The following is a 20,819-nucleotide window of genomic DNA, read 5'->3' as shown; positions in this document are numbered from 1 at the left end:
CTCCTTCTTAACAGCAAAGGAGGTGTGATGGATGGATGCATGAAAAGGCTCACTTGCCTCATCTCCAGAGAGGTCAACAGTGTTTCTGGGTAATGTACTGGAGCTTCAGGTGGCAGTGGAGGATTAAGGTCACTTTTGAAAACTCTCTTTCAAAAACACTTCAATGATGGGTTGCTGACCCCACTGTAGACTGAATATGGAGTAACTCTATTTCTCCATTTCCATAACTACTTCCTATTTTCTCAGTATGTTCTGTGACTCTCAAAACAAAGATGTAAGACTGATGCAAATGGAATGTTTACTAAGATGTGAATCAAGATTTAAAGGTTGCCCAAACCAAAAGACAACAACTCCTTCAACCTCCTAAATTTCTCCTGCGGGGGGCAGTCACTCAAAGGTATCACACAAACAGGCCGTTCCCCAGGTCCCCAGGAAGTCACAGAGGCCCTCTCTTTAGCTGCTTCAGATTCATGGAGCAAAAAGTTGGCACCAGGTTTGAGTCCTTTTTTGTTAGCAGTGGTCCATGGATACCAGGAAAACATGGTGCTGGGTCAAGGGCCAAGGGTTTCCCAAGAGATCCCATCATTTTTCTGTTGGTTCCCTTTGCAATGGTTTATGAAGGAAAATCTCATACGCCAATCTAATTTGAAAGGATTTCATTTAACACTTGCCTCTGCAATTTTCTTTGGTTGGTCTGCTTCAGGAACCACATAGCTATCTTGCCAAACTGGCAGGACATTTACAAGGTCCAAAGCATAGCTCACAGTTGAAAACCTTTCATTCTGTTCCTGTTGGAGAATTTTTGCAGAAAAATCTTCAATGGCTGTTGTTATACTATGTGCCATGGGAAGAGATACTTTTTTAAATGCACTTCTCCAGCCAAAATCTAATAAAGTAGCCTGAAATATAAATTTATATTCAGTTATATTAATCTTAACAACAAGTGTTTCTAGTGTTATAAAAGCATTACTTTCATTCAGCATGTTGAATATAGGTATTCTTTGATAAACTGTAAAAGCCATTCTTATAACCTGAAAATATTACCCAGTGAATAAAGCAATATACAAAACATGTGCATTCTTTATACACAGTAATATACTGACATTTCAATTTAATTCATCAGTGGATTTAATCAAAAACTTTTTTTTCAAAATTTAATCTCTTAAATATAGTTCAATAAAACCATCTTTATGAGAGCTGAAAGTTCTACTTACTATTTATCACGTAAAGCAACCTTTAAATTCAATATATTTAATAAAGTCTAAATTAGATTTTTATAGTCTTTTTTATAGTTTATTGTTAACAAGTATTGCGACATAAGACAGCATTTAATATTCAATCTTTTATTTCTTTTTCACTGTCAGAAATCCAGACAAGCCAAAAAAATAGCAATAAGAAATAAATTTCTTGGAGAAAATATACCGCTGCATGTTTCTAGATTTTTATTGCTGTAGAGTTTTATTTTGTTTCTCCACCCATAAAGTGGTAAGCATCACTACTTTTGTTCCAGAAAATGAGGAATTAAAATAATTTGCATTGCTCTGTATGTGGACAGCAGGAAGGCTGGCGTGGAGGCCGGTGTTATTTTTGGGTTTTTTTTGGTCTTTGGCTCATGTGGCAATATATTTACAAATGGATATATCCCTCAAGCCCTCTAATATACTCTCAAGTGTAAATACATTATGGATAGTAGGCTGAATCTATGCTTAGTACTAAACTTTTCCTTCTTTAGTGTGATCTTGCTGATAGCAATAATTTACCTACCCCCAACTTCAGAAGACTCTAGGCTTGATATTTCTAACTGAATTATTTATTTTTCTGGATTTCAAGTTTTTTGGTGGAAAAATAAAAGAGCTGAATTGAGTGATTTCTATAGTTCCTTTCAGTCTAAAATTACTGAGATTATGATCATTAGCTTAATTTTCTTGTATACAAAATTCTCACTAAGCATTAATCTAATGCTTTTTGTATATGCAGAACAAATAAAGGTGATTTATCTTCTAGAGCTAAAATTCTATGATTCCCTAACTCCCTAATCAGAAAAAGTGGCTCTCCTCATTAAGCCTATAATTAAGATGTAATTCTCATATCCTTTCTAAAGTCTATTTGGACTTTTAGCGTCATATGGCCTGCTTAAAGATATACCTCTCATCTTTTTATTACATAAAATGAATCAACCATTTAATCTACTCAGCTCATATAGTTTCTTTTCTCCTAAGTGAAACTTTGCAAGTGCCATGTGTGTAGTCCTATGCCATATAGGTATTTTCTTGAGACACGTTTATGATAGAAATATGAAAAGGAACCTACCTTCATAAAAATTAACCACGACAAAAAAACTCTGCTTTTTTGTTCCCCCACCAGGTAATGTCTATTCATTAAAATCATTTATTCATGCACTCAAGGAAATATGTTATGGGGAAAATTGCCATTAATTATCATGGTCACAGTGACTTTGTGGGTGGTGTGTGTGCCATAATGATTACCTTCGTCCACAGTCATTTATATGTGATTTTAATACCTTTGAAGGTATCTGTTCAAAATATGGAAAAGCAAGAACATTAATAGCTGCTCTTAAAAAAAAAAAAAACTGAAAACTTTTACTACTCAAATCTTCTCCTAGAAGTCTATTTATTTACATAAGACATCATCGGCTTACTCCTACTCTTCCCATCTGATGTTTGAAATCATAGACATTCCAGTTAGAATGCAGAACATTTATTAGTTGATCCAAGAAAGAAGAGGAAATAATATGGTTTTCTGTTCTGTGTGCCAAGGAGCTCCCCATTGAATCCCTTTCTTCTACTACCTAATGCTAATTTCTTAATATCTACTCTGATTTTATATTAAAACACGATGTATAGGGACTTCCCTGGTGGTCCAGTGGCTAAGACTCCATGCTCCCAATGCAAGGAGCCCAGGTTCGACCCCTGGTAAGGGAACTAGATGCCACATGATGCAACTTAAAGTTTGCACGTCACCACTAGAAGATTCTACATGCTGCCACTAAAGATCCCACAATGTCACAAGGAGTGAAAGAGGCCGACTTGCCCTGTGGACCAGAAACCAGAGAGAGGACTGTACGTGGGGAGAAGCATGGAGGAGGAGAAGGAGCCATAGCTACTCTTGGACATGTTCCCCAACACAGAGCGAGCGGAAGAAATCCCCTGATTTTCTCCAACATCTACCTTCCAGTCTCCCCTCAGTGCTTTTCATTGGCCAAACCTTCCCAGGTCCAGAAAGCAAGAACACCCGGAGGATGTTTTTCTCTAAAATACAGAACGGAATAGAGGAAGAGTGGTGATGGATCTGAGAAAAAACAGGGACCCGTGGAGCACACTAAAATAAGAGGCCAGTTCAAACTATTCTCTCCTTGTTCCTTCCCTTTTTAATTACCACTTTGTCACTTTTCAACAACTGTCTACAGTCCAAATTCTCAAGGGGTAGTCCCTGAGCTGGGATGAGAACAAAGATCTCTTCACCACCAGTTCCCTACTGCTTCCATGGAACATACCGTGCAACAGAGCAGTGTTCCCACTAAATTCAATTTTCATCAAAATTTGTAAGCCAATTTTTTTTAGTGGCAAAGGGTAAAAATCAAGATGTTCTGATTCATAATGGAGTCACAGGAAAACGAGAATGTTACTGCATATGCATAAGAAACCACCACTCATTTTTCTTCACTTACCTCTGTTACTGGTAGCAGTTGCTCTGAAGTAATACTGGTCTCATTTGTTCTAGGCTTCTCTATTACAACTTCTCTATTGGATGTCTCCAAAATTCCTGTGCAATAAAAAGGAAACAAACACACAAACGTACGTTAAGAAAAACAAACCATTGTGATCAGTAGGTTAAAGTTACTAATTACATAGAAAAGCTCTATCCACAGTACACACACACACACACACACACACACACACATCAAGATACAAAGAACACAGTCCAAAACATGTAGTATGATATCTCCATTATGATAATGACAGAATCAAAATACAGAGTCCTCTTCTATACATACAATTTGATGGAATTTATATGCTATTTATATTCATATTTGATGTACATGCAGGTATATATAATCTGTAAAAATCACATCCTTTTATAATTAATTCATTTTCATGTTAATAATGTAGGATAAATTGAGTACAAACTAAATATTAATTTCCTTGTTCATTTAAAATGTTAAATTCCAAAGTACTGCTTTAAAAGCTGGTGGTCTTCCTTAACACATTAATATTTCCTATTTGGAAGCAAGAGAACAAAAACATGTGGATAAACACCAAAATATCAAGAAAAGTTATACTCTTAATGAATTTATCAATAATTTATTGGAAAAACACAAACACTGAGATGGATAAGAAATGATCTCTAGCTTCTAAAATGGAAACTAAAAAAAATGGAAATACTTCCTCAGCTTTCATTTTTTAGAATTAAAAAATTCTTTCCATGGGAAAAAAAAATATACCAAAATGTAATGAATAAATATGCCCAAAAGAAGTATTTCCATTTTCTATTATGGTTCTAGCAATTATAGTTTAATTTGATATGAAATGACTTAGCAATTTTCTTTTGGTTTCACTTAGACTTGATATATGACGATGAATGGTACACAATGATTAATTATTCTTTTATTTTAATCATCTTAAGAGGCACTTTCTCCTTATGTCCAGGGCAAACAAATTTCCAAATATTAGTGGTTCTTATCAGTAGGGCTCCTCCTGAAAAGCACAGTCATGAAGAAAATATGTGGGGTTTTTTGTTTGGTTTTTCTAAATATGGTTCTATAAGCTTAATTATGAATGATTCCTAAGTAATACAATTCACAGAAACATTCTCTTAAGAGGTAAATATTCCATCTGGTAGTTGATAACATCCTTTTGAGAAATTTTGTCAGTTTATTCTGAGGAAAAGTTTCTCTCAAGTCTAGTGTTTCTAAATCATTTTGGATTTGTGAACACTCCTGAGAACTTTATTAAAGTGACAGAACACTTGATCCAAAATGCACAATATGACTGTGTGCGTGTACACAAACTCACACATGCTATTGGAGATTCCCAAGCCCTCTTGTAAAACACATTCATGGTCCTTAAGGAGCCATGGACTGCACTTGAGGAATTCTGCTTCATTTCTCAACACACATCACAACATAGATGAGGTTTTACATCAGTGTTATACCATTTAACCTAAAATGCTTTCTGTGGCTTACGTTTTATTACATTTTTGCAGAAGATAGTGTCATTAATAAGGGTCAATTTCAATGCTGAAATAAAATCCAGATTAAGCAGATTTTTAAAAAAAGAAAAATGAAACTATAAGGTTATTAAAGAAAATATGGAATTTTTTCCCAAAAGATACAAGGTAGAGGTTTTTCAGAAGGACAGAGAAGATGTAAAACAATTCTGTGTAACAAAAATACTGTTAGTTGAAATAGATATGACAAACTGGCTCAGAATTATCTCTCAATGCACATACTTTTTAAAAAAAATTAATAGACTTTAGCTTTTTGAGCAGTTTTAGTTTTCTAGAAAATTGAGCAGAAAGTGCAAGGTTCCCATATACTTCCTCTAGCTCTGCCTTCATTTTCCCCTACTATTAACATCTTAATTTGGGGTGGGATATTTGTTACAACTGATTAACCAATCAGTTCAGTTCAGTTCAGTCGCTCAGTCGTGTCCGACTCCTCATGACCCTATGAACCACAGCATGCCAGGCCTCCCTGTCCACCACCAACTCCCGGAGTCCACCCAAACCCATGTCCATTGGGTCGGTGATGCCATCCAGCCATATCGCCCTCCGTCGACCCCTTCTCCTCCTACGCTCAATCTTTCCCAGCATCAGGGTCTTTTCAAATGAGTCAACTCTTCACATCAAGTGGCCAAAATATTGGAGTTTCAGCTTCAACATCAGTCCTTCCAATGAACACCCAGGACTGATCTCCTTTAGGATGGACTGGTTGGATCTCCTTGCAGTCCAAGGGACCCTCAAGAGTCTTCTCCAACACCACAGTTCAAAAGCATCAATTCTTTGGTGCTCAGCTTTCATTATAGTCCAACTCTCACATCCATACATGACCACTGGAAAAACCATAGCCTTGACTAGATGGATCTTTGTTGGCAAAGTAATGTCTCTGCTTTTTAATATGCTGTCTCGGCTTGTCATAACTTTCCTCCCAAGGAGTAAGCGTCTTTTAATTTCATGGCTGCAGTCACCATCTGCAGAAATCTTGGAGCCCAGAAAAATAAAGTCAGCCACTATTTCCCCATCTATTTGCCATGAAGTGATGGGACCAGATGCCATGACCTTAGTTTTCTGAATGTTGAGCTTTAAGCCAACTTTTTCACTCTCCTCTTTCACTTTCATCAAGAGGCTTTTTACTTCCTCTTCACTTTCTGCCATAAGGGTGGTGTCATCTGCATATCTGAGGTTATTGATAACCTGCAATCTTGATTCCAGCTTGTGCTTCCTCCAGCCCAGCGTTTCTCACGATGTACTCTGCATATAAGTTAAATAAGCAGGGTGACAATATACAGCCTTGCCATACTCCTTTTCCTGTTTGGAACCAGTCTGTTGTTCCATGTCCAGTTCTAACTGTTGTTTCCTGACGTGCATATAGGTTTCTCGAGAGGCAGGTCAGGTGGTCTGGTATTCCCATCTCTTTCAGAATTTTCCACAGTTTATTGTGATCCACACAGTCAAAGGCTTTAGCATAGTCAATAAAGCAGAAATAGATGTTTTTCTGGAACTCTCTTGCTTTTTCGATGAACCAATACTGATAGATTATTATTAGCTAAATAATTTTTTAAGTTTGCCCATAATTTACATTAGGGATCATTTTTTTGTGTTGTGCAGGTCTATGGTTTTGCCAAATGCACAATGTCATGCATCCACCATTAGTATCACACATATTAATTCCACTGCTCTGAAAATCACCTGTGCTCCACCTACAATACCTCTCCTCTCCTCTCTGTATTCTCCCTAGCAACCACTGATCTTTTACTGTCTCTATACTTTTGCTTACCAGGTTGTCTTATAGTTGGAATCGTATAGTATGTAGGCTTTTCAAATTAGGTCCTTTCACTTAGCAACATACATTTAGGTTGCATTTAAGTTCTCCATGTTTCTGTGTGGCTTGATACCTCTTTAAAAAAAAAATCACTGAATAATATTCCAATGTATTGACATACCATAGTTTATCCATTATACTGAAGGACAACTTAGCTGCTTCCAATTTTTGGTAATTAAGAATAAAACTGTTATAAACATTTATGTGCTGGGTTTTGTGTGGACATAAGTTTTCAACTCATTTGCATAAATACTTAGGGGTGTGATTATTAGATCGTGTACAAAGAGCTGAACACGACTGAGCGACTTCACTTTCAAGACAATGTTTAGCTTTATAAGATACATCAATACCATCCAGAATATACTATTTTACATTCCTATTAGCAATGAATGAGAGTTCCTGTTGCTTCACATCCTTGCTAGAATTTGGTGGTGTTAGTGTTCTGGGTTTTGTCCACTCTAGTAGGAGCATAATGGTATCTCATTGTTTCAATTTGCATTTCTCTGATGACATATGATGCTGAGCATCTTTTCATATGCTTATTTGCCATCTGTGTATCTTCTTTGGTGAGCTCCCCAGATCTTTTGCTCATTTTTAAACTGAGTTTTTTGTTGTCCTGTTGAATTTTAAGAGTTCTTTGTATATTTTGGATACATGACCTTTATCAGATGTGTATTTTGCAAATATTTTTCTCAGTTTATGTCTTGTCTTTTCATCCTATCTATGATCAGTGCTTTTTACTTGGCAATTCCACTTTAGAAAATTACTGTCCAGATATACATGAGGACACACAAGACATAGGTCAAAGAAATTTGCCACATCACTGTTTGTGGAAGCAAAATTAAGAGGAAAAAAACAAGGTGGAGGTGATTGTGGTACATACAGCAATAGAAAACCATTCAGCTGTTTTTCTGAATATGAGGTGTTTCTACATAATTGTTAATAAAAAAGGATCTCTGTAGAGTATGACAAGATTTGTGTGATTTTGCAAGTGAATTGGAAAAAGTCTTCATTTTAACCATATATTATTTAACTTGCTTAAAACTTTTACTGTATGCCTGGACTATTATTCAAAAAATATTTTTTAAAAAAGAAAAAATGATAAAGATCAAGTTGTCAATGACATGAAGAGGTAACACTTGGATTCTTAATGCTACTTTACTTTTCTACAGATAGATCATAAAAACAACTGATGTAAAAGATATTTACCCTGGAAAAATAACATTAATTCAAAGTACAAGTTTTGCAGATCTACTCTTGGAAATAACTATTTGTCATTGTATAGCTATAGTTTAAAACATGAAAAAGTTTAATTAGCTTGTATTTATCATTTCATTTCCAAATACATTATGTTTATTCACTCAAAGTAATGGGCTTTGATGTTTATAAAAACCATCTGCCTATTTTCAAAATGAATTAAAAAATAAGATAAGCTTCCCAAGACTTCTTTTGCTGGTGAGCAATTCTATAGTAAGATAGAAAAAGAATTATTGAGCAAATATGATAACCTATATAGCATAATCTTCTCCCCTTCCAATTAAAAAGATTTTTAAAAATTTAATCGTATACAGAGAAGCCAAAAGGATTATTTTAAGGCAGGATTAGTAACACTGAATCTAGACTAGTAGGATATCTCACGATTTTAACAGATTGTGGCATTTTTATTTTTGTTTGGAATTCAAAATGGTCAATTTCAAAATTTGACACTGTCAAATGTTATGAGCTCTTTGAACATTTAACAAATTATTTCACCTATCTAAAATTAATATTGGACAAGCTATACACTTATTAACATTGTCTAGAAAAGGTACCCCCTTTTTGGCTCATCGTTTTAAAGCATAGTTATTTGCATGCAATCAACAGTGGTTTCTTTAAGAACATGCCCAGATAAAGGCCCTCAGTAGAGTGCAGAGGGTCACAGGGATGCCAGCTGCAGAACAGCCTCTCCCTACGGAGTTCGCTGTGGTTCATTTTACACTTCTGGTTAGCATCCACACTGCTGCTTTCTTTCATGGAGAGTAGAGGTTGGCAGTGCTTCTCTGTGACATCCACTTTCACACCCAAATTGGTCTTCATAGGCTCCCATTGTGCGCACTACAAAGCAACTTGCCTTGTTGGCAGCTCTGAGTGGGAACTACGAGTCTTTCTTTTCTTCACTGTTCTTTTCTGGCTCACAAGCAACCTCCCACCAAAAGCTGAATCTGTAGAAGAGACTACATCCAAGAGATAATACTATGAAAAGTATGAAGAGAAGCCCAGGTGGCCACCTTGCAAATTTCCAATGTGGAAGCCTTCGACCTCTCTGCCCAAGAAACAGCTAAAGTCCTAGTGTAATGAGCTTTACAAACCCTAGGAGCCTCTTTACCTTAACTACATACGCCTCCCTAATACAAGCCCGTAACCATCTAGCTAAGGAACTCTTAGAAGCCATTTGACCCCTCTTAAGACCCCCTAAGAGTACAAACAATCTTTCAGAAGATCTGAAATCTTTGATTCTTCTGAGACAAACCCTAAGTGTTCTTCTTACATCCAATTGAAGCAGCCATTGCTCTTTGTCATTGCTGGGGCTAAAGAAAAAATGAGGGCCAAGAAACCTCCTGGTTTAGATAAATCTCAGATGCCACCTTTGGAAAATTTGAGGAACTGCCCGAAGAGCAGCTTTATTCTGAAGGAGTATTCGAAGCGCTCCATAAATTAAACCTGAGGCCACGCCATAAGATAAGATGACCTAAAAGAAATACAGTAAGATACCACAGCAGTCAAATAATATCATATCATTTTTCTGAAATGACCAAAAGAGAAAACCATAGAATCATGACCAAACAAAAGCAAGTAAATATCATAACTAAATATCCTTTCTTTCTCAGAAAATATGTCTTGTGTCTCTACAAAAATCTATCGTGTCAAATTCAAATTCCTAAAAGCACTGCCAATTTGGCTAAATATACAATATAGTAGTAAACATCAAAGTAAAAGAGTAAAACATTTGGTTAATCATCTTTATATTTTCTCTGTGTGATGTTAAACACCTGGATATTTTTAAAACATCTGGACAAGGAATAAAAAAACCTTGTTTTTCATCATATTGTTTTGGTTACATAGACATAGTAGGCAACTCCTTCCAAGATCTTTATTAGCAAAATATGCTCCAATCAAAATAAATACACAAAAACCAAATGACTTGATCTGAACCACCTTCTCTCCCACACAAGTTTTCTAAGCAAAGCATTAACTATCAGGATAACCTAAGATTCATCTGTTTTTTTTAATCGTTCAAAAATCGTTTCCTTTGGGATTGAAGAAGCCAAGTCTTTTGATAAGAATTGATTAATGTGGCTACACTGAATAAAAGATTTAAATTTTTTCTTAAAGATTTCCCTCAAGATATTCTTTTCAGGAAGTCATTTACATGAAGTTATGTTAGATTAAATCTTGGCTTTGTTACAAAAATATATGAATGAAGAACACATATTTCATAACAAGATGTTCTAATACTTAGACATTTCTTATAGTCATTCTTCAAATTTCCTTCCATGTACTATGTTTGGTAACACACAAATGTCTTCCTATAATACGTATTATTAAAATGATACTGAAGTTTCTTTTATCTGCCAAGCTGTTTAGGTGATGACAAATTTGGGGTAAGACTTCCCTGGTGGCTCAGACGGTAAAGAATCTGCCTGAAATGCAGGAGATACAGGTTTGATCCCTGGGTCAGGAAAATCCCCTGGAGGAGGGCATGGCAACTCACTCCAGTTTTCTTGCCTGGAGAATTCCATGGACAGAGGAGCCTGGTGGGCTACAATCCATGGAGTCACAAAGAGTCGGACACAACTGGGAAACTTTCACTCACTCACTCAGTATATTGTGGAATAATTATATATTTTCTCTGTTAATTTTATTCAATGAACCTAATTATTGCTCTCATGCACAGCATTTGCAAGTCTCAACACTGCTTGATCTCAATCCAGTGCTGTTGAACCAGCTTTTTCTTATTTTCCTTTCCTGAAATCAGTATATGTCAAATCTTTGCTTCAATTGTTGGCTATTTAAGTTTTATATCTTTACAATACCTCTACTATACAATTTTAGGTTTGAATTTATGCTTCCCTTAAGAAGAATAAAGTTCTCAGAACTGAGTTATTTCAAGGGCCTTGCCTAAGACTAATATAAGATGAATCAAAATGGATAGGGATCTAGATACTTTGGAGTTCACCCTGTTTCTTAAACCATACCTCAGAAAAGATCTACAAGAGATGTGGATGAGAGATGCCAAATCTGGCCAGGCATGATGGATGCGCACCACACCAAGTGCCAGCTGCTTGTGGCACCAACAAGTCAATAAAAATCAGAACGTCATATTTCTCTATTCAGATCTCTCTTTGATCTGGTCAGTTCCATCTAGAAGATCCCCTTAGATCCTCTAGATCTAAGAATCCTCTAGATCCTTAGGGCTCACATTACCTCCTAATAAATCTAACCTTTCATTCTTTTAATTTTCATATCTATTCTATGTTTTCATTATTTTTCTCATTTGATTTTTGTCAGATTCAGAAATCTATATTCTATATTTTTTTTCAAACTACAACCAAATTTGGGGGAAAAAATGATCTACATTATTTATTTTATGATTTAATAGTGCTATTTAAGCTTAACCTGAAACACAGAAGGCCAGTAAGCTATGCTTAATATAAAGTAAACTCCAGTTCTATAACTTTTCTAACATTATCTACCTAGGCTAGGTAAACAAAGAAATACATTAAACTAAATGTAATTCTTCACTAAGAAATCAGGTTTGGAAGTTGGTTTTGCAGTTTGTAGATTAATTGTTAATCACTTGCTTCCCTCACTTTGTTTTGCAAATGCAGCCACTATTTACATTTATTCTCCTTAAAATAACATGGCACATTATGTAAAAGAGAACTTTGGATAACTCACTCCGATATGTATGAAAATCTTTATAAATACAGATATGAAAACAGAAAATGTGCCTTAACCCATTGTGCCTCTGAATTCTACCTTTAATGTTACAAATAGTATTCGAACACACATAGCAGTTTTTTAAAAAAGAATTTTGTTAAGACTAACTAAAAATAACTTACTGTATAACTATAATTACAATGGTAACAACTCATATTTACTGCTTATGATATGCTAGACATTCCCTTAAATATTTTGCATTCATTAAATCATTAAATTCTCAAAATTCTACATAGTATATTGGAATCTAAAGTACCAAATTCTGAAAGAAAATAAAGAGAAACTTGATTTAGTCCTATACTATCATTTTAAAGATGACAAAATGGTGGTCTAAGGAAACTAATATTTTGCTCAAGGTCATCAGGCAACAAAAAAAGGTACTACTAGATCATCCAGTGTGCTTGTTCTTTCCATAGGCCAGGTTGTGTTTCTTTGAGTTTAAAAAAAATGTTGATCTAATTTTAGTTAAAGATAATGATCCAAGATTTACTTACAATGATTTTTTAATTCAAACTATTCAATGAATTTCTTAATCCATTGACAACATACAAAGGATAAAAATGTAATTCCACAGTGTGCTTTATACTTAATATTTATTGTAAATTCTACCACATATATATGTTTTTTCAGGTAATGGTATAGATTCAATTAGCAGGAGGCAAAAACAGAGAGAATTATAGATGTGCAGAAGAGCATTTTACCTGAAGTATTCCTGGGTATCCGGAGCCATAAGAACATTTCTTCAAACAACTCCTGGACATTTTTTTCCAACTTCAAAAATGATTTTACTAGCTGTGATAAGAACTTGAGTTCATCTAAGGAGAGGAAGAAGTTTCTTCCTTTCTGTGGGTATTCAGGAGTAACTGTAAAAAGAGTAGATCAAAAATATTGAACATGTTATATGTTTTCTCATTCAATATTAGAACAATCTATGACTCCTTAAGCCATCAAAATTAACAAGATCCTTAATGATTAAATCAAGTTTTTTCTTTAGTAAATACAGATAAAATCTCCTAGGAGAATCATTCCCCTCCCCCACTGGGAAGCTAGAGATAAGTGTATTGTTTGATGCAAACATGACAATTAAGTAATTATGTTAAATGATGCAGAGTTATTAATAGGAAATGTGATTTGCTGTTGCAAAATCATATCTTATACAATTCTTTTTTTCTTTTTTTTTAAGGTATGGCATAATTTGAATCTAGTCACAAGGAAGTATAAGATAAAAGTAAACTGAGGGATTTTCTACCAAAAAGCTGACGTATTCCTCAAAAGTGTCATGTTAGGAAACACAAAGACTAGAAAATGTTCTAGTCAAAAGGAGTCTAAAAAGATATGACAACTGAAATCAATACATGATCAGTATTTTATCTTATTATAAAGAACATTATTAGGGTAATTTGGTGAAATCTGAGTAAGGAAGACCTTTGAAGAAAGTAGGGAAAGCCAATAGACCATCCATTCAGGTATGACCTAAATCAAATCCCTTACAATTATATAGTAGAAGTGACAAATAGATTCAAGGGATTAGATCTAATAGACAGAGTGCAAGAAGAACTGTGGATTCATAGTTCATGACATAGTACAAGAGGCAGTGATCAAGACCATCCCCCAAAAAAAGAAATGCAAAAAGGCAAAATGGTGGTCTGAGGAGGCCTTACAAATAGCTGAAAAAAGACAAGTGAAAGGCAAAGGAGAAAAGGAAAGAAATACCCATTTGAATGCAGAGTTTCAAAGAATAGCAAGGAGAGATAAGAAAGCTTTCCTAACTGATCAATGCAAAGAAATAGAGGAAAACAATAGAATGGGAAAGACTAGAGATCTCTTCAAGAAAATTAGAGATACCAAGGGAACATTTCATGCAATGATGGGGACAATAAAGGACAGAAATGGTATGGACCTAACAGAAGCAGAAGATATTAAGAAGAGGTGGCAAGAATACACAGAAGAACTATACAAAAAAGATCTTCATGACCCAGATAACCATGATGGTATGATCACTCATCTAGACCAGACATCTTAGATTGGGAAGCCAAGTGAGCCTTAGGAAGCATCGCTATGAACAAAGCTAGCGGAGGTGATGGAATTCCAGTTGAGCTATTTCAAATCCTAAAAGATGATGCTGTGAAGTGCTGCACTCAATATGCCAACAAATTTGGAAAACTCAGCAGTGGCCACAGGACTGGAAAAGGTCAGTTTTCATTCTAATCCCAAAGAAAGACAATGCCAAAGAATGCTCAAACTACCGCACAATTGCACTCATCTCACACGCTAGCCAAGTAATACTCAAAGTTCTTCAAGCCAAGCTTTAACAGTATGTGCACCGTGAGCCTCCAGATGTTTAAGTTGGATTTAGAAAAGGCATAGGAACCAGAGAATGAATTGCCAACATCTGTTGGATCATTGAAAAGGCAAAAAAGTTTCAGAAAAACATCTATTTCTGTTTATTGACTATGACAAAGCCTTTGACTGTGTGGATCACCACAAACTGTGGAAAATTCTTCAAGAGATGGGAATACCAGACCACCTGACCTGCTTCCTGAGAAATCTGTATGCAGGTCAAGAAGCAACAGTTAGAACTGGACATGGAACAACAGACTGGTTCCAAATTGGGAAAGGAGTACGTCAAGGCTGTACATTGTCACCCTGCTTATTTAACTTCTATGCAGAGAACATTATGCGAAACACTGGGCTGGATGAAGCACAAGGTGGATTCAAGACTGCCAAGAGAAATATCAATAACCTCTCACACGCAGATGACACCACAGTTATGGCAGAAAGCGAAGAAAAACTAAAGAGCCTCTTCATGAAAATGAATGAGGAGAGTGAAAAAGTTACCTTAAAACTCAGAGAACTAAGATCACAGCACCCATTCCCATCACTTCATGGCAAATAGATGGGGAAACAGTGAGAGACTTTATTTTGGGGTGCTCTAAAATCGCTGCAGATGGTGATTGCAGCCATGAAATCAAAAGACAGTTGCTCCTTGAAAGAAAAGTTATGACCAACTTAGACAGCGTATTAAAAAGCAGAGACACTACTTTGCCAACAGAGGTCCATCTGGTCAAAGCTATGGTTTTTCTGGTAGTCATGTATAGATGTGAGAGTTGGACTATAAAGCTGAGCGCCAAAGAATTACATCCATGGGGTCTCAAAGAGTCGGACACGACTGAGTGACTGAATTAAGCTGAACTGAATAAGGTCTAAAACCTAATGTTATTTATTGCATAACTGTTAGTTTCTGATTTAGACAACTATAAAGAAGGCTGAGCACCGAAGAATCGATGCTTTCAAACTGTGGTGTTGGAGAAGACTCTTGAGAGTCCTTGGGACTGCAAGGAGATCAAACCAGTCAATCCTAAAGGAAATCAGTCCTGAATATTCACTGGAAGGACTGATGCTGAAGCTGATTCTTCCCCACAGTATCTAACAACACTGTTTTAATCATCACACCTCAGTTCATGATTTCTATCTGCCCAAGCATATCTATATTTCTCTGTTAACCACGCTAGGATGGGGTTTTCCCCAGCAGGAGTTCCTTCTGCTTTTGCCTTCACTGAATTAATCTCCTTTTCTTTCTTTCAAGTTTCAATTTGCTCTTCTCCTCCAAATCACCTCTCCATTAAACCTTATCTGGATGCAATCAATCCAGGAGTTTGCTTTCCCCCTTTAAGCTGATCTGGTCTTTACCTATTTGGTTTTTCTGTTTTATCACTGTAGAACTGTCTTACTTCAAGAAATCTGGGACATAAATGTTTACACACAGGCAACTATGTTTAGCTGGCCACCAATTATAGTTATAAAATGTATGAAACAAGGATTATTGTTTTACTATAGAATGAGCTCTATGATTCTTAGGAAATACAAATTTCTCCTAAATCCTAAGAAAAGTATAAAGGAAAAAACTAAATTTGCACTTTAGAGCAAGACAGCATTAAATTCACTATCAACTAACAATGAATAAGTTCATGTAAAAAATAAAAATAACCATATAGCTGAGGGCATTTTCCCCCTATATATTTTACTAATTTTTTTCTAAAATATAAAATTCTATCTATCATTTAGAATATTAAGGACACATTTTAAACTTTTCTTCATGACAAGGTTTTGAAGACAGTTACTTATTTCTGTGCTGCACTCAGCGATTAGTGTTTTTCCCTTTGTTAAAGGCATTTCTCAAAGATGTAACCATTAGAAAGGGGTTCTATGATCAGATAGATTCAGGAATTACTACATACTAAAATCACTGCAGATGGTGACTGCAGCCATGAAATTAAAAGATGCTTACTCCTTGGAAGGAAAGTTATGACCAACCTAGATAGCATACTGAAAAGCAGAGACATTACTTTGCCAACAAAGGTCCGGCTAGTCAAGGCTATGGTTTTTCCAGTAGTCATGTATGGATGTGAGAGTTGGACTGTGAAGAAAGCTGAGCACCAAAGAATTGATGCTTTTGAACTGTGGTGTTGGAGAAGACTCTTGAGAGTCCCTTGGACTGCAAGGAGATCCAACCACTCCATTCTGAAGGAGATCAGCCCTGGGTGTTCTTTGGAAGGAATGATGCTAAAGCGGAAACTCCAGTACTTTGGCCACCTCATGCGAAGAGCTGACTCATTGGAAAAGACTCTGATGCTGGGAGGGATTGGGGGCAGGAGGAAAAGGGGACAACAGAGGATGAGATGGCTGGATGGCATCACCGACTAGATGGACGTGAGTTTGAGTGAACTCCCGGAGTTGGTGATAGACAGGGAGGCCTGGCGTGCTGGGGGTCTCAAAGAGTCAGACACGACTGAGCGACTGAACTGAACTGAAATATTCTCTAAAGTGATTCACAAGGAATTCCCTGGTAGTACAATGGTTAGGACTCTGCTCTCTTAACTGCTAGGGGCCTGGGTTCAATAATCCCTGATCTAGGGGAACTAAGATTTCACAAGCCACAGAGCATAGCCAAAAAAAATATAAAATAAAAGTTATTCACAGTGCAAATTAGTATACTAAAGTCTATGTAGTTCTATAATAAATTAAAAATGTTAAAGATTTAATGTTTCTCTAGCTTTTTTGACCAATGAACACCAGTTCACCAACATGTCAGTCAACTTCTAAGATTTTCTCAAACAGCAGCTGAGGGGACATTGTTCTGGGGTCTGGTTTACAATCCCACTTGAGTATCTACAGCTGCTGTGTAGTGTTTCCCCCATTTTAGGCCTTTCCTTGGGGGTTCTTATTGCTACTTTTTCCACTCATAAACTCTTGCTCCCAATTGCTGTTGCTGTTTGGGTTGCTCAGTAGCGTCTGACTCTTTGCAACCCCATGGACTACAGCACACTGGGCTTCCCTGTCCTTCACTATCTCCCAGAGTTTGCTCAGACTCACGTCCATTGAGTCGACAATGCCATATAGCATCTTGTTATTTTTCAGGATTTTCTGAGAAACTAATGAAAGTCTTCAAAATTCTTCTAGACTCTCTTATTGAAAAAAAAAAATCATGTAGTCATAGCTTCAGGGCTGAACAGGACCACCTGAAGTCCATCCATGGCTGTCATAGGACACAGTGGTCCAGGACCTTGTGTTTTATTAAAAGTGCAAATTCCTAGGTCATCTCCAGATCTCTTTTAAGCAAATGCCCCAAGTGAGTTTTCTGCACAGAAAAGTTTGAGACTACTACCTGAGGGATCTAATTAAAAACCTTCGTGGTTGAAAAGCACTCTCTAGGCATTAGAAAACTTGGATTTTAGTCTTAGCAAGTCAACTAAAGAGGTGCTCTTATATATATATAAAACATATATTTACATATATAAAACATCAATGACTTAAAAAAAAAACTCCCCATTTTCCAAGGTCACAAAATTTATTTAAGATTTTTTTTTTCATTTTTGGAAGAAATATGGAATGTCTGTTGGGAATTGCTAAGGTAAATGAATTATTATGTATCTATACATTTTCCCTGGGCAAAAGAAGAACTTGTCCTCAAAAAATACCTAAAGAATAATTAGAGTTCTTTAGGCACACTCATCAGAAATGTAAAATGATTTCCTTGAGTTCAGAGACTATGTCCAGTTTATTCACTATAGTACCTGAAGAATCCAGCACAAGGTAGACACTCAAAAATACTAGTTAAAAAAAAAAAAGTATGCAATCCCTAGAAATAGCTAAAAAAAAAAAATAAAAAACAAAAAGATTTCATACTTAATCCCATCAAAACAATAAATATGTAAGTCAACAGACAAATGATTACAGTATTATATATACATTCTTGTCAGTATTTTGACAAAATAGATTTCAAAGTTATTTCTAAAATAGAAAATGTGTGCAAAAGGATATAAAAACAATGATGAAGTGGAAACTTTATAAAGCATAGTGATACAACAGACTAAGACACATTTTTTTGTGTTTAAAAAGTAAAATTATACTTTAGAAAATACTCTATCATTAAAAAATTCACAGATATTCATAGATCTTTTGTTTTTAAAAATAGAAAATCTCTCTCTTCTATTTATATTTATATACACATGCTGTTGCTGCTTAGTCGATTCAGTCGTGTTCGACTCTGTACGACCCCATAGACTGCAGCCTGCCAGGCTCTTCTGTCCATGGGATTCTCTAGGCAAGAATGTCGGAGTGGGTTGCCATGCCCTCCTCCAGGGGATCTTCCTGACCCAGGGATAGAACCCAGGTCTCCTGCACTGCAGGCACATTCTTAACCACTGAGCCACCAGGGAAGCCCCTTATATACACATACATACAGACACACACACGGACTTCCCTGGTGGCTCAGACAGTAAAGCGTCTGCCTATAATGCGGGAGACCTGGGTTCAATCACTGGGTCGGGAAGATCTCCTAGAGAAGGAAATGGCAACCCACTCCAGTATCTTGCCCGGAAAATTCCCATAGATGGAGAAGCCTCGTAGGCTACAGTCCATGGAGTTGCAAAGAGTCGGACACAACTGAGCAACTTCTTTTCACTTCACTTCACACACACACACACACACATATAGATATATCACTCAGAGGATATATACTATAAATTATATACTTAGAAGTGCTATTCACCCAGTAACTAATAGTTAAAATATTAACTCCATTATCTTGTAGCAAAAATAAGGACACTGAAAATAAATCTAGGACATTAAAGCTCCTCACATTTGATCTGCAACAAAGCAGCTTTTGGAATAAATATCAAAGTCCAGCTAAATCAGACAGACCATAAAAATGTGGGGTGCAGCTGAAAGTACACATATTATTTTCCAAAACCATTAGCAACAGAATTCTTGTTAATGATAGCATTAAGATACAGGAGAAAATGAGAAGCTAGCAAAATCAGATAATCTGAAGCTGGTGGATCAGTATAATAGGATAAAAGGTGCACATTTTCGTTTTCCCAAGAAAAAACGAACACTAGCCACCCTATTATTGACTGTAAATGGATCCATTTTCAGCAAGGAAGTATTCTTGGTGCCACCAGACAAGCGATGTTAAAAAAAGAGGCGACACACAAAAGCTATTGAAAGTCTCATTTTGCCGGATGAAATTCATGACATAATCCAAATGGAAGATATTTGTTCCAGTAAAGAGAACTTTTTAACAATATTGCAATAAGGAGTCAGCAGACACTGCTTAGGAACAAATAACAAGCAGAACCTTCCCAGTACCCAAGTCACTTCCTGAGAGCAGGCGAGGCTGCAGAGACCACTCTAGTGTTCCAGCGGCCAGAAGGAGCCCTGTGCCTCTCTGAGCACCTGTTCCAAGGAGCCACACAGCAGGGAAAGGAACCGGATGCAAACCCTGTATCCCTTCATTGTTATGGGAGCCTGGTTAGTAGACGGAAATCATGGAGGACCTGCAGGCATGGCTTTTTGTCACACTCACCACGAAGAAATCAAAGCTGTTCCCTCTCGCTCTTCCCACAGCATTATTTTCATAACTTTATGTATTTCCCACATCTATATGGCTAGGGAGGCACTTGAGGCAGAGACAAAGAATATTTCTACCTTACTTTTCAAAACGGAATTCAATACCTTATCTCTTTTGACGAAGTTTCTATATGTACCACCCAAAACGGATAGGGTGAAATAAAACTTTAAAATAAACTGAGTGACTGGAGGACTAACAGGAGGAAGTGAAGAACTCTGAAGTTGAGTTAAAGTGCAACCAGACCCAAGGGATACATGAACATCTGGATATGTGGACAATGAGATACCCCGCACATAAACTTCAGGACCCCTTTTCTGCACGGTGAGAGGATGAAAACAGAACTATGGGAAATGCGGAGCCTCAAAAAGCTAACTGAATCTGAATTCAGGAAATGTTCAAACTCTTCGAAGATGGAGGTTGGGCTCCCCCTCTCTTTAGCTCTTTCCCTATTTTTGTTTGTTCCCCCATCTCTCTTTTACTTTTTTTTGATGCAGATGATTTTTAAAGTCTTTATTGAATTTGTTATCGTTTTCATCTGATGTTTTGGTTTTTTAAGCCATGAGGCATGGGTTAGTTTCCCAACCGGGGGTCAAACTCACACCCCCTGCCTCGGAAGGCAAAGTCTTAACCACTGGACTGCCAGGAAGTCCCCTCCACGTTTTATTACGCAGCATGCTGCTACTTCTAGCACCACTACAAGAAGCGTAAGAGGTAGCATAGCAGTTAACAGGGAATTGTGAGACCTGAGGGCCTGAATTCAAATCCTGACCCTGCTCCCTACTAACTTTCCACAAATTCCTTAATATCTTTATGCTTCACCAGCGTACAAGGTTTAACTGAATAAATACAAGAGCAGTTCCTGAGAGC

The 20,819-nt window shown here is 36.5% G+C and overlaps 1 protein-coding gene across 3 annotated transcripts in view; it reads right to left on the bottom strand.

Annotated features, from left to right (window-relative positions):
• KIAA0825 (KIAA0825 ortholog) overlaps nucleotides 1-20,819 on the bottom strand; it is a 428,728-nt gene that overhangs the window by 288,798 nt on the left and 119,111 nt on the right. For all 3 annotated transcript variants that reach the window (XM_027545600.1, XM_027545602.1, XM_027545601.1), the window contains 3 exons: nucleotides 12,742-12,903; nucleotides 3,689-3,783; nucleotides 672-899 (listed from right to left, as the gene is read on the bottom strand). In XM_027545600.1, coding sequence (XP_027401401.1) covers nucleotides 672-899; nucleotides 3,689-3,783; nucleotides 12,742-12,903 — 485 coding nt within the window. The remainder of the gene's footprint in view (nucleotides 1-671; nucleotides 900-3,688; nucleotides 3,784-12,741; nucleotides 12,904-20,819) is intronic.

This window comes from Bos indicus x Bos taurus, chromosome 7 (genome assembly GCF_003369695.1).
Source record: "Bos indicus x Bos taurus breed Angus x Brahman F1 hybrid chromosome 7, Bos_hybrid_MaternalHap_v2.0, whole genome shotgun sequence".
NCBI lineage: Eukaryota > Metazoa > Chordata > Mammalia > Artiodactyla > Bovidae > Bos > Bos indicus x Bos taurus.
The sequence above is the reverse complement of the archived record's forward strand: the minus strand, read 5'-3'. Positions and strand labels throughout refer to the sequence as shown.